Source organism: Chiloscyllium plagiosum, unplaced genomic scaffold (genome assembly GCF_037043375.1).
Source record: "Chiloscyllium plagiosum isolate Xiang-an unplaced genomic scaffold, Cpla_swu_hap1 HiC_scaffold_10, whole genome shotgun sequence".
Lineage (NCBI taxonomy): Eukaryota > Metazoa > Chordata > Chondrichthyes > Orectolobiformes > Hemiscylliidae > Chiloscyllium > Chiloscyllium plagiosum.
Window position 1 is genome coordinate 52,237,628 of NW_028270148.1, and position 15,713 is coordinate 52,253,340.

Consider the following 15,713-nt stretch of genomic DNA (forward strand, 5'->3'; position numbering starts at 1 on the left):
TAGAGAAGTATAGTGATGGAGCTTAGGATTGTATGGTACTGGAATAGATAGTGAGGGAACGGGAGTGACACAGTCACTTTTAAAATTATAGGTACCATATGTTTTGAAATAAGATAAGGAGATTACCACAAAAACCTGAACTATAATTCAATATAAATTAAATAATTTTGAGTTAAGAGACATGACTATGACATAGACACTCTGATACAAAATTGGTAGAGTGTTACATAGAAAACGTAGAAGAATATTAAGTTTTTTTCTGGCCTAGAGATGAGAAGGTTCATTGTAATGTCTTGAAATAAATTAATTAATTCAACATAGTACAGTTACAATGATTGAAATTGGTACTTACTCTGAAATAATATTATTGTTTACAATAATATACAGGTTCAACACCAACTGACCAAATGCTTTAGCAAAAGACATTGATAAAAGCTACAAAGTAAGCATTTACTTCAATTTCAGTTCAGAAATATTTTTGCCTTTTTCCAACACAATTGAAGTTCACATTTGAGTGGACCACAATGGTACCCTAAGTTACATGTCAAAACTGGACTTCCAACAAAATTACAAGGTTATAACAAACACCATCAATTCTACATCATAATGTTAACAACATTACAACTTTCCAATGCTGAGGGTGTCGGTGCAGGAAAGTATACATCTGTCACATAAAAACAGCCATGAGATTTTTCACTTTAGAAGAGGGGTCAATACTGCACTTTACAGCAAGGACACCAAGTATTTAAGTGGCTACTTGAAATGCCATGACACACAAGGCTATAGGCCAACTGCTGGAAACTGTGGTTAGAATAGTTAGGTCCTTGACGGCTGGATGTGGATACAGTGGGCTGAGGGGCCTTTTTCCACTGTCAACGGGGAAAGTAAAACAGTTGAATACTTTTAGAAGCAAATTAAGTAAGCATTGTGAGATCCTGCAGAGTATGTGAAAATATGGAGAGAATGAATACTAACCTTCATAGGGCAAATATAATAGTGCAACACTTACATTTAAAAATTACTTATAAAAATGCCTTTTCCCTTTTCCTGTATCATCCAATATAAATCAATGATTCATAACCATTTTTATATTACTTTCAAGCAATTTTAAACATCTGGATGCACGTAAACTGGACAAAATTTTCAAATACTCATGCCTTGTTACAGTGAAACCATCTGGACAAATCAGTCCATTTGCAAGTTTCCTTAGTGATAGACACTCCCTTGGGCAATTTGGTCTTTTGCAATCAATAATAACTGCCCTATCCATCATGAATCTTGCATCCTTTTAGGTACTGTTTCCCCAAGGACTTCTGCTATTTCAGCTGTTATGAATATATGGCTACAATCTACTGTTACAGTGTTCTGTCATTAAAAATAACAATATAGAAAATTAAAAATAAAATATAGATCCAATAAACTAAAAATCGCCTTTGTTTATAATCTCCAAAATATTCAACACTTCTTATATGAACAAGAATTAGTCCACATCTGTGCTGAGGTATTGGTTCGAATAGTAACTACATTTCCACCTTGCCCACAAATTCAAGTTAGGCTTTCTTTGCAAAGAAATCAATCCATTTTCCATTTAGATTTGTGTCTGACAGAAACTTTTAGTTCTTGAGCTTATTAAGGCCTTGGATGAATTTCTACCAATGTGAACACTAATTCAAAATTCAATACAGTCTCCTGACTTTTGACCAAATTTGAAGAGAGAAGGAAACCATGGACAGACTCCTGAGAAGACCTTAGAGGTCTTGGTACGGCAGTGAGAACCTGGTCCACCCCGTTCCACTCAGCTGCTGAACATGCCTGAGGAGGTGTAAGTCATACCTACCAAAGGCTGGTAACTCAATTGAGCAACAGTGCCACTGGGATAACAGTGGCTGCCATCAATATGACACCCACACAAGGCCCAGGATTGTCTCCAACTTGCAGGCTGGAGGTGAGTGATGGCAAGAGGAGGACAGCAATGTGGAGAAATGGAGAATCAGTGAAAAGGAGTGGTTTTTGGAAACCAAACAGAGGGAACAAGATTTCATCCTATGATGACTGGATTACAATTACCTTCATTCTCATTTCTCGAGCATGTTTTTCCAACTCCTTCCGTGTCTCTTCTCTGCTCATCTTTCCCGTGTTTAAAACCAAATGTTTCCATTCGATCTGCTGGAAGCTGTGTGGATCATGGGATACATACAAACCAATCTTCACCTTTTTCACAGTGTGCAGGTACTTTCTGTAAGAGTCTTCAAATTCAAAAAACAGGTCACTGAGAGTTCGAAAGGTCAAGGGCTTGTCCATCAAGTCCTCTCTCCTGCTCATGCCTAGTGTTCCATAGCGACCATTGTAATAGACACCCAGCACCACGTGGTGAAAGCAGTTCCCTGAGAACTGGGTTTTAAAGCTGATAGGAAACCTTTCTACAGCTGCTAATCCATTCGTCAGGTATCTGAGGGTTATGTTAAGGAGTCAAATAAATATTTAAAATGCATTTTGTTTTAGAACAGTCACCCAGCTCAGCATAGCTATTTAAATCGGAGGATGCTTGTTTGAGACCGTGATAGATAAAAAGACTCACTAAAATGATTTTATTAAATAATTCAGTAGTAAATTAATTGTGTATTATGTATGCATAATGGAAAATTGGAATGACCATAACCAAAAACAAAACGGGTATAACATTCCAGAGTGCTATTGGTCTGTGTTGCCTTATGTGATTTTGGAAAGCAATAACTTTGCATCAAACTGCTTCTGGCATTCATAGAATCAAAAGTTAACTTATCCAGTCTTCCTGCTTCTAACTGTTATAGAGAAACTTTGACTGGAAAGTGCCTGTGGGAACAACAAGGAACATGGTCATTTGTAATTATTCTATTCCTGCCCTTGGACAGATAGTCTTCCAATATTCAGGGTGGCATTTAGTATTATACTACATAGAGTGTATAAGATGAGAGGGTGGCATTCTTGCCATTGTCTCACTAAAGCGTTTGATAGGTAGGCACATTGTTAGCCTACCCACCCTACTCCAATCGAGGTGTTTAAGAAGCAATGAATATCCAATTAAGGACATCCTCCCATCACTGCTGCAGTTAAGCCAGGGGCAGATGGAGACTCTACAAACAGCAAACCATTCAAGCCAGCTCCGATGTGTTTGCTTGTGGGTTTCTGCAGCACGGGAATCCCAAATCGACAAGTATTTTGTGCCTGATCGATGGAGCTCGCATGGGAAAGGGAGCCTGCTGAGAACCACAACCGTGCTCTTGTTGCCTCCAACTGACCAACACTAAGTGGATGGGACTTCTGACCTTGGAGTCATTAACCCAGTGAATCCCCTTCCCAACCCACAGCCAGTTAAGTGCCTGATTAGCACCTCTAAAGTGAGCCTTCCCAACAACCTTGGACCTCCAGCCAACAGCTCAGAACCACGTCGCCTCCATGAAATATCCCCTTCACTATCTAAGGTTGTATATGAAGAATGACTATTTAAGAAGTATATGTGTCCAAATCCTTCTGGATAGACAGAGGAGGGCAAAGCAACAGAAAAAAAGACAAAGACGTGTGAAAGTAATTTATAATAGCAGGTATCTATCTTAGCTTTTGTTCTTGAGATATGAAGTGATGTCTAAATCCCGTAAACAATTGCAATGTTGAGTTGCTAAAATGCTCTATTAAAAATCTCCTCTGAGGTCATCACTTTAAACCATTGCAGTTGCTCCATGTTATGCTCTGATTCAATTTGTAACTTTATTACTGCCTTTTATTCAAAAACCTCAAAGAATTTTCTCTTCAACACCAATTTCTTGAAAAGCACCTTAGGAAAGGTTGGTATTACTTTCTGAAGTATTACTTACTTCAGTGGCCTCATCCCTGAAGAAGGGCTTATGCCCGAAACATCGATTCTCCTGCTCCTCGTCTGCTGCCTGGCCTGCTGTGTTTTTCCAGCACCACATTTTTCAACTCTGGTCTCCAGCATCTGCAGTCCTCACTTTCCCCTTTTAAAGTATGAATCCCCAATACCCATTGATTAGAATGCAGGCAGCATGCTAATGTTAGGAATAGGAGTAGGCCATTCGGCCCTCAAGCCTGTTCCACCAGTCAAAAAGATCATGGCTGATTTGTGGCCTAACTTCATATACCCGCTTTTGGCCATAGACCTTAACACCTTTCCTTAGCAAAAATTTATCTATCACAGATTTAAAATTAATAACGGATCCAGAATCTATTGCCAATTGCAAAAGACTAATCCAAACATCTCCCACTGTTCGTGTGTAGACATACTTCCAAACATAGCTCCTAAATCTTCTAGCCCTCTATGCCCCCTAGTTCTAGAATCCCCAACCAGTTTATCTTTATCTACCCTGTTTTTCTGTTGGGCTATTGTGGTGTCTGCTCATTCCAGTGACTCTAGTGGCTAGCCAGAATCATCGGCAGAGAGCAAATACCATAATTGGCTCTAACATTGCTTAAAGGTAGCCCGAATTGCTGAAAGCTGGCCTGTGGTTTTTCTTAATTTATTCATAGTACGTCAATGTCATTGGCTGGGCCAGCATTTCTTGCCCATCTCGAATTACCCTTGAGAAAGTGCTGGTGACGTGCCTTCCTGAACCTCTGCAGATCTTGAAACATAGGGGCATCCACTGGACTGTTAGGAAAGGATTTCAAGATTTTAACACAGCAACAGTGAAGGGTCAGTGGAAAGCTTCCACATCAGAATGGTTACTGGGTTGGAGGGGAACTGGGTGCTGCTCTTGTCCTACTAAATGGTAGTGGTCATGGGGTGGAAAATGTCTGAAGACCTTTGGTGAATTTTTACAATTCATCTGATGCTATTGAACGTTGGACTTGGAGGGTAAGAATGTTTATAGATGTGGTGCCAGTCAAGTGGAATTCTTTGTCCTGGATGGTGTCAGGCTTCTTGAGTGTTATTTGAACTGCAATCAAGTGGGAAGAATTCCATCATACTCCTGACTTGTACCTTGTAGATGGTGCACAGACTTTGGGATTCAAGAGCTCAGTTACTTGCTACAAAACTTCTGACCTTTAATATAAAAAGTTTTAGTCTGTTCATGCCTTATAATTTATTAATTCCATTATTAGCATTTTCACTGCATTATTTTCACGTTGCCTCTTTGAAAGACACTCAGAGGTTAATATATGGTCTCTTCAATAAAATTCTAGTAAGTTTACTCCACGGGCTTTGATTTTCAATGACAAGTTGAAGATTTATTGATTGCAGTTTCTTGATTCTAATTCCATTCCATGTCTTTGAGGTTCACATGAAGAGCTATTCAAATGTGATTGTTCTAAATGGTCCAGCAGCATATTTGGCCAAATCCAGTCCCTTAGTCAGGCACTGACTGCCTTTGATCAAGAAACTGTGGGATGGTTGGTCATAGACCTTTCTATCCAAGATCTAATGCTGATAGAAATGAGAAGGTAGTGGAGTTTGGGTATGCCACCACCTTACCTATTTAGTACCCTTCTTGCCTCTAAACTTGCCACATTTGGGAGAATAAAATTACACCCTTTATGTTCAAAGCTCTGCCAAACCATTTTTTTTGCCCCTCAAAGACATTTGAAAATCCTACCCTTTGAAGTTCAGAGAATGTCATCAGGACAGAACAAATCTGACATAAAATGTAAATGTTTGGAATTCTCTTTCACAAATGGCAACGGATGCTGGATCAGTTGTTAATTTTAAATCCAAAGTAGATGCAATTTGTTAAACAAAGGTATTAAGGGATATAGACCAAAGGGAGGTTGATGGTGTTAGGCGACAGATCAACCATGATTTCACTGAATGGCGAAATAGGTTTGAGGGGCTGAATGGCCTACTGATCCTATGTTCCCATAAGATTGGGTTGGTTTGAAATCTATCCATTCAAGAAAATGCAAATATAATGCTAATTAAGGACTAATTAATTCCTCTGCCATCTTTTGTACAATGCATCAAAGTATTGTTTTTCTTTAATTTGAGACTGGGGCATAGAATATGCAAAGACAAGGTTAATAATTGAGATGACTGGTTTGTCACAATCTGCTCTCTTCCCAAATCATATTTTTTGGATATGGTACAAATATGATTTCCAAATAAAAAAAAACTTTCACTTACAGCATATGTCACTCGGTCTGTTCCCATTGAATGAAACTGTTTGTTAATGTCTCAGACACTCAGACATTCTGTGGACTGGACTTGCCCTATTGTATCTCAGTATGCTTTTGAGGCCAGTCAAATGAACCTGTCAAATTTTAATATTCCTGCTTTGCCATATGGAGTTGAACTCTCTGATCGATCATTTTATTCCTCTGGATTTTGGCTTTTCTGCAACTGCATGAAAACAGCACTGGTGGAAAAAGCTTTCAATTAGATTTAAGTACCATATTTATTTTCATTATCCTGCAAGTTTCCTGTGTTCTACTACAGTTTACCTGTGATTGCCCACTCCCTGCACCAGTTTCCCCAGTATTTTCCTTACAAACCACAAAATGTTTTAGTTATTCACTGATACTGTTCTTAAATATATTTTAGAGTTTGAACAATAACTCTACTTATGATAATTTCTTAGAACCAGCAGCATACCTTCACAAGGAACGTTTTCACTAGTGTAGCAAAATGGCAAGTTAAATAAATATAGTGGAGCCCACAGTCAGTAGATCCATAATTGTTGCATGAGGACAGGAACTATTGCTCCATTGCTAACATTACTAGACTTTGAGGTCAATGGAAGGTTCTTGAATGTACATATTTCTAGCAAGTGTACATGCCTCTATTAACATTTGCAGAGAAAATGTGACAATTAATGGGGAAGATGGCAGTGTAGCAGTAATGTGACTGGGCTAGTAATCCAGAAGCTGGGGTAAAAGTCTCCAAATGCCACCACAGCAATTGGTAGAATTTGAATTCAATGAAAGAATCTAGAATATAAAGCTAATCTCAGAATTGATGGCTGTGCAAACAATCACTGACTTTAAAAAGCCATCTGGTTCACTCACAGAAATCTTCTGGCCTCCATGCAACTCCAGACTCATAGCAATGTGGTTGCCTTTTAAATGCTTTCAGTTCAATTTTGGGATGGATGGCAATGTTGGCATATCCCATGAGAGAATAAAACAAACAGGTACTAAAGTTAATGCTATTAAGTGGATTAAGAAAGAAAGAATAAATGGTTTTCAATATCATGGTGGATTCTGAAGTTTCAAGAGACCCAATCCTCCATCAGTGGGCTGGGAAATTTCCTGGTGCCCAGCATACCCATGTTGGTAATTAATCTTAGACTGGCACATAGGAAAGTCCTGACTTGCAAGTCTCTTCAAACTGGATGTACTTGGTAGGAGAGGGTAGAGGGTCCAGCCTAAACAAGGACCACTGCAAATGGGCAACACAGACACAGACCTGGTATTTGTACCTCAATCGATTTTCTCGTACTTTCCATCACATACAACCCCCAACAGAATATTGCCTGGTGACCTGCAGAGATTCAGGCAGTAACTGGAAAAGTCTGGAAGGGAAGCAATTATTACTTGGAGATTAGTTAATCGGAGGGTGTGACATTGCCATTTCCTTTTGGCCATCTGTACTGCTTTGGCACTGCAGAACGATAATTTTTCAAGTGAATAAAATTGGATCATGATGAAACAATTTATCCATGTTTACATGCACTAAGATTTAACACTGCCAAATTAAAATACAATAAAGTATATTTTAGAAAGTACAAGGAACTTTGGGTAGCCTTGAAGGATATACAAACATTTTCTATTGACTCATTGTGTAGTATGTTACTGAGTTAGATTAATAAATAGATTAATTTGACTTATGCTGACACCACTATTGCCCACAAAACAATAATTAATGAATGGCTATGTTACAACAGTTAATAAAATACATTTTATTGATCTTCCATTGAAAGTGATTATAATAGATAGCAAGACAATTTTTACTGCCTATTCTCTTTTCAAGCAAAACCCTTTTATTTCAGGGAAACAAGACTGAAAATTAAACAAAGTGAAAAAAAGTGCAGGGAACATTAATCCCCTCTATCCAAAGAAACCTACTTCTGAAAGCCAACTACTGTACTGCCCCCTCCACCCATCAGCATACGAATCAGTACTCCTCCATGTTGAACATCAATGAGAAGAAGCATTGAGAATATAAAGGTATTGAATGTACTCTGAATAGGAGACTTTAATGCCCATCATAAAGAGTGGCTGGGTCTCGTGGTCAAACTGCTGAGTCTGAAAGGATATATCTAGGAGACAGGCTTGTGGCAGGTGGTGACAAAACTAGTAAGAGGGAAAACATATTTGACCTTATCTTCATCAATCTACATGTCATAGATGTGCATGTCCAAAACAGTGTTGATGAGACTTACCGCTGCATAATCCTTGTAGAGACAAAGTCACATCTTCACAGTGAGCAAAGTGCTGTGTGTCACCACCACCATGCTAAATGGGATAGGTTCAGAATATCTAGCAGCTCAAAACTGGGCCTTCATGAAACACTGCAAGCCATCAGCAGCAGTAGAATTGTAAGCAACTATAATCTATTACCACATGGGCCTGGAATCTCCATTATTCTATTACCATTAGGCCTGGGGATTAACCTGGGTTCATTGAGGGCTCGAGGGTATGTCAGGAGCAACACCACACACAATCAAAGGTGAGGCACCAACCCAGTGATGCTTTGACACAGGACCAATAATCCCACAATCCTATGGATCTAAGTTATGAATGGTGCTGAACAATTAACGAGCTAACATGAGGAAGCATCTCCACAGCATCTCCATCCTCATAGATGGGGGATAGTTACAGTTGTACATGTCAAGTGACCTATTCATCTCAGCTTCTCCAGAGGTCCTCAGGATCACAGTCTTCAGCCAATTCAATTCACTCTGTGTGACATCAGAAATATCTGAAGATAATCAAAATTGCAAAGGTCTGGGCTACTGGCAACAATCCAGTTGCAGCATTGAAGACTTGTGTTTCAACACTAGCCCACCTCCCCAGTCAAGCTGTTCCAGGGCAGCTACAACATTGGCACAGATCAATAATACGATCGACAATAGGTATGTCTTCACCAGCAAAAAGCAGGATAAATCTATCTGACTGAATACTGGCCCATCAGCCCACTCTTTGCCATTGTAAAGTGGTGGAAGAGTCATTGATAGTGCTAGCAAGTGGCACTCGCACAGAAATAACCTGTTCACTGATGCTCAGTTTGGCTTCTGCCAGAATCATTCAGCTTCAGACCTCATCATTGCCCTGATCCAAATATGGACATAAGAGCTGAATTCCGGTTGTGATTTAAGGTCAATGTTGTAACATTAGAACTGTAGGAATCCGAATGCACACAGTGACCAGTGAAAATTGGCTTGTGATAAACAGTAGTGGAGAACCCATTAGCAGATTTCTCACCCAGCTGTCCAGGAAAGAAAGCTCGATAAATTGATCCTTTCCTAAGGCGAGTTATGAGAAATTCAGGCTCAGTTACTGGAATTGTTGGTGGCACTGGGGTGATCAGTTCTCCAAAATTTCGTTCACGAATTAAGTTGCAATTCAGTAAAATATGAGCAAATTCAAGCAGTTTAATGACATATCCATGGGTTAATATTAATACAACAAGACAGACAAGACAGGTTTCCTTTGAAATTACTATAGATTTCTATATTCCTTGAAAGACCTTAAATATTGAAAAATAGAACAAAAATAACTTTTCACATTACATCAACTCAAATCCAAAGCCAAAGGAACTTGTTGATTTTTGTGTGTTGATTGAATAGATGATTTCCAAGTATAAAAACAAATTTACACATTGAAAGTAATAACATTTTAATATTGTCATTTCTTGTTATGTGTCATAAGTGAAACACCTTCAAAATGTTTGTAATACAAATATTCATGTCGCTGTCTCTATTGTGTAACACACAAACCTCCACTGGGAATATTTCCAGTGAATCACCACCTTCAACACAATACAAGTCTGTTCCCATTTTAAAAAAATTCTATCTGAAGTTCTTAAATTTTTGTACAATAATTTTATAATTGATTTGAAATGAACAAATTCATATAAACTTCTAGACTCTAGGATTAAACCCATCCAACTCCTAAGCAACTAGAATCCTCTTCAACTCAGAATCAAGTGGAGCTTCTAGATTCAAACTCCACTGGCACCAAAAGTTGGTCCTTCTCCTGCTCCAGAAATGGCTAGATCCAGCATCGCTCCATTGCTGATTCTGAACTTGAATCATTTCTCATTCATTGGTCATAAGTGTGCAATCACCATCATAGATTCCACCCTGGTATAAACTTACAGCCCTCCAATTTTTCACTCAGAACTGGTTCAAATAGCTGCCTTCCTGCTGATAATTTACAGTCAAAATGAGGGATCAGGTAATGATCATTAATTGATCTGCTCTGCCAGAAGACAGGGTTCCCCACATACTATGCAAGTCTGCTTGACAGACTTCGTTTCCAGAACTGAACCTGCATCTTAACCTTAACAGAATCCTGAACCAAGACTCACAAGTCCCTTTGTGCTTCCGATTTTTGAAGCCTTTCTTCATTTAGAAAATAGTCTAAGCCTCTATTCTTCCTACCAAAATGCAGAACCGCACACTTTCCCACATTGTGTTCCATCTGCCACTCATTTGCCCACTCTTCTAACCCGTCCAAGTCCTTCTGCAGCCTCTCCACTAGCTCAACATTACCCGCCCCTCCATCTATCTTTGTGTCACGTGCAAACTCAGCAACAATGCCCTTAGTTCCTTCATCCAGATTGTTAATGCATAATTTGAATAATTGTGATCCCAACACAGACCCCTACAGAACTCCACTAGTCACCAGCTACCATTCTGAAAAATACCCCTTTTTCCTACTCTCTACCTTCTACCAGTCAGCCAATACTCTACTTACGCAAGTACCTTACTTCTAACACCATGAGCTCTTATTTAACAGCACCTTGTCAAAGGCCTTCTGGAAATCCAAACAGATCATGTCTGTTTGGCTCTCATTTGTCTAACTTGCTCATTACCTCCTCAAAGAATTCTAATGGATTTGTCAGGCATGATCTTCCCTTGATGAAGCCATGCTGACTCAGCCCTTTTTTACCAAGCACTTTGAAATACTCCGCAATCTCATCTTTAATAATGGACTCTCAAATCTTACCAACGGCCAAATTCAGGCTAGCCAGCTTACAGTTTCCTGTCTTCTGCCTCCCTTCCTTCTTAAACAGTGGTGTAATAATAGCCATTTTCTAGTCCTCTGGAACCCTCCCTGACTCCAGTGATTCCTAAAAGATCACCACCAATGCCTCCACAATCTCCTCAGTTATCTCCTTCAGAAATCTCAGGTGTTGTCCATCCAATCCAAATGATTTATCCAACTTCAGACTTTTCAGCTTTGCCAGTACTTTCTCCTTAGTGATGGCCACTAAAGTCACCTCTGCCCCCTGACGCCCTTGAAGGTTTGGTATGCTGTTGGCGTCATTCACCATGAAGATTGATTCAAAGTACCTATTCAGTTCCTCCGTCATTTCTTTGTTCCCCATATTAATTATCCAGCCTAATTTCCCAGTGGTCCAACGTCCACTCTTACTTCTCTCTTACCTTTTAGATATCTAAAATAAAACTCTTGCCATCTTCTTTATTATTACTAGCTAATTTACTTTCATATTTCATCTTCTTCCCCGTTATTGCTTTTTTAAGTTATCCTTTGCTGGGTTTCAAAAGCTACCCAATCCTTTGGCTTCCCATTAATCTTCACTACATTGTTTGTTTTTTTCTTTTGCATTTATGGTGATGGAAGGAAGTTATAGAATCATAGAGTCATACAGCATAGAAACAGACCCTTCGGTCCAACCAGTCCATGCCAAACATGATCCCAAACTAAACTAGTCCCACCTGCCTGTGCTTCGCCCATATCCCTCCAAACATTTCTTACCCATGTATTTATTTAAATGTCTTTTAAACCTTTTAGCTCTACCTGCATCCAGTACTTCCACTGGAAATTTATTCCACACATTAACCACTCGCTGTGCCATAAAAAGTTTCCCTGTGCCTTTTTAAAATCTTTCTCCTCTCACATAAAACATAGAACATCAAACATTACAGTGCAGTACAGGCCCTTCAGCCCTTGATGTTGTGCCAACCTGTGGAACCAATCTGAAGCCCATCTAACCTACAGTATTCCATTTTCATCCATATATTTATCCAATAACCATTTAAAATGCCCTTAAACTTAACGAGTCTACTACTGTTGCCCCTACTACTCTCTGAGTAAAGAAACTACCTCTGACGTCTGTCCCATATCTATCCCCCCTCAATTTAAAGCTATGTCCCCTCATGCTAGCTATTGCCATCCAAGGAAAAAGGCTCTCCCTGTCCACCCTACCTAACCCTCTGATCATCTTATACGTCTCAATTAAGTCACCTCTCAACCCTCTTCTCTCTTAAAAAAAAGCCTCAAGTCCCTCAGCCTTTCCTCATAAGACCTTCCCTCCATACCAGGTAACATCCTAGCAAATCTCTTCTAAACCCTTTCCAAAGCTTCCACATCCTTCCTATAATGCAGTGACCAGAACTGTATGCAATACTCCAAATGTGGCTGCACCAGAGTTTTGTACACCTGCAACATGACCTCATGCCTCCGAAACTCAATCCCTCTACCAATAAAAGCTAACACACCATATGCCTTCTCAACAACCCTATCAACCTGGGAGGCAACTTTCAGAGATCTATGTACGTGGACGCCGAGAATCTCTCTGCTCTTCTACACTACCAAGAATCTTAATATTAGCCCAGTATTCTTTATTCCCATTGCTCCTTCCAAAGTGAATCACCTCACACTTTTCCACATTAAACTCCATTTGCCACCTCTCAGCCCAGCTCTGCAGTTTATCTATGTCCCTCTGTAACCTGCAACATCCTTCAACACTATACACAACTCCACCGACCTTAGTGTCATCTGCAAATTTACCAAACCATCCTTCTACGCCCTCATCTAGGTCATTTATATAAATGACAAACAGCAGTGACCCCAAATAGATCTTTGCAGTACACCACTAGTAACTGAACTCCAGAATGAATATTTCCCATCAACCACCACCTTCTGTCTTCATTCAGCTAGCCAACTTCTGATCCAAACCGCTAAATCACCCTCAATCCCATGCCTCCGTATTTTGTGCAATAGCCTACCGTGGGGAACCTGATCAAATGCCTTACTGAAATCCATATGCACCACATCTCAAGCACTTTACCCTCATCCACCTGTTTCCACCTCATCAAAGAACTCAATAAGGTTTGTGAGGCATGACCTACCCTTCACAAAACTGTGTTGACTATCCCTAATCAACTTATTCCTCTCTAGATGATTATAAATCCTATCTCTTATAACCTTTTCCAACACTTTACCCACAATCAAAGTAAGGCTCACTAGTCTATAATTACCAGGGTTGCCTCTACTCCCCTTCTTGAACAAGGGGCGGCATGATGGCTCAGTGGTTAGTACTGCTGCCTCACAGTGCCAGGGACTTGGGTTCGATTCCAGCCTCGGACGACTGTCTGTGTGGACTTTACACATTCTCCCCATGTCTGTGTGGGTTTCCTCCGGGTGCTCCGGTTTCCTCCCACAATCCCAAAGATGTGCAGGTCAGGTGAACTGGCCATGCTAAATCACCCATAGTGTTAGATGCATTAGTCAGAGGGAAATGGGTCTGGGTTGGTTACTCTTTGGAGAGTCGGTGTGGACTTGTTGGGCCGAAGGGCCTGTTTCCACACTGTAGGGAATCTAATTTGCTATCCTCCAGTCTTCTGGCAATATTCCTGTAGACAATGACGACATAAAGATCAAAACCAAAGGCTCTGCAATCTCCTCCTTGGCTTCCCAGAGAATCCGAGGATGAATCCCATCCAGCCCAGGGGGCTTATCAATTTTCACATTCTCCAGAATTGCTAACATCTCCTCCTTGTGAACCTCAATCCCTCTAGTCTAGTAGCCTATATCTCAGTATTCTCCTCAACAACATTATCTTTTTCCATTGTAAATACTGAGGAAAAATATTCATTTAGTGCTTCTCCTATTTCCTCAGACTCCACACACAACTTTCTACTATTTTCTTTGATTGGCCCTAATCTTTCTCTTGTCATTCTTTTATTCCTGGTATACCTACAGAAAGCTTTAGAGTTTTCCATGATACTATCTGCCAACAACTTCTCATGTCCCCTCCTGTCTTTAGGTCTTTCTTGGCTAACTTGTAACTCTCAAGCACCCTGACTGCACCTTCACGTCTCATCCTAACAGAAGCATTCTTCTTTCACTTGACCACAGATTCAACTTCTTTAGTAAACCAGGGATCCCTTGCTCGACTACTTCCTCCCTGTCTGACAGGTACATACTTATCAAGGACACACAGTAGCTGTTCCTTGACTAAGCTCCAAATTTCAATTGTACAATAGGCTCCACATTTCAATCTTAAAAACATGCCCCTGAGTCTTGAAATCCCCTATCCTAGGGAAAATACAACTGACATTCACCTTATCTATACCCCTCATGATTTTCTAAAGCTCTATAAGGTCACGCCCCAATCTTCTACGCTCAGATTAAAAAAGTCCCAGCCTATCCTCTCAAAATAACTCTGCTACATCTTTCTTAACAATTTCCAGCAAGTACATTTTACATCCATCACCGTCTCCTTAACAGCGTGCTCCATCCTCCAACATTATCAACTTTTCTGACTGACATCCACATTGGAGTTTTACCCTCTCAAACCTGGGGGTTAGTTAGTTCAGTTGGCTGGACAGCTGGCTTGTGATACAGCACGATTCAATTCCCATACTGACTGAGGTTACTTTGAAGATCCTGCTTTTTAACCACTTCCCCCACTATTTGTTGTTACTCTCAGGTTAAGCTCTCCTGAATGAGGGCAGCATGATGGGCCCCTAGAATGATGGCAGCTTCACCCTATCAAATCCTCCTCCCCCATCACTGCTCACCTGGTCTCTGCTGGTGAACAATTTGCATTTTAGATGTAAGCAAATCCCTCAGCATCAATAGAGGAGTCAATTGGCATTTTGTGGCTATAATTTGCAGCCTCCTCTACATTGGAGAGACTGGACGCCTCCTAGCAGAGCGCTTTAGGGAACATCTCCGGGAGACCCGCACAAATCAACCACACCGCCCTGTGGCACGACATTTCAACTTTCCCTCCCACTCTGCCGAGGACATGATGGTCCTGGGCCCTCTTCACCGCTGCTCCCTCACCACCAGACGCCTGGAGGAAGAACGCCTCATCTTCCGCCTCGGAACACTTCAACCCCAGGGCATCAATGTGGACTTCAACAGTTTCCTCGTTTCCCCTTCCCCCACCTCATCCTAGTACCAAACTTCCAGCTCAGCACTGTCCCCATGACTTGTCCTACCTGCCTATCTTCTTTTCCACCCATCCACTCCACCCTCTCCCCCTGACCTATCACCTTCATCCCCTCCTCCACTCACCTATTGTACGCTATGCTACTTTTTCCCCACCCCCACCCTCCTCTCATCTGTCTCTCCACCCTTCAGGCTCTCTGCCTGTATTCCTGATGAAGGGCTTTTGCCTGAAATGTCGATTTTACTGCTCCTCGGATGTTGCCTGAAGTGCTGTGCTCTTCCGGCACCACTAATCCAGAATCTGGTTTCCAGCATCTGCAGTCATTGTTTTTACCTAGTTGACTTTAACCCTA

General features: G+C 40.6%; 1 protein-coding gene across 2 annotated transcripts in view; it reads right to left on the bottom strand.

Moving 5' to 3' along the window:
* Nucleotides 1-15,713, bottom strand: part of vash2 (vasohibin 2) — a 166,665-nt gene that overhangs the window by 50,860 nt on the left and 100,092 nt on the right. For both annotated transcript variants that reach the window (XM_043695855.2, XM_087991340.1), the window contains exon 5: nt 2,068-2,449. In XM_043695855.2, coding sequence (XP_043551790.2) covers nt 2,068-2,449 — 382 coding nt within the window. The remainder of the gene's footprint in view (nt 1-2,067; nt 2,450-15,713) is intronic.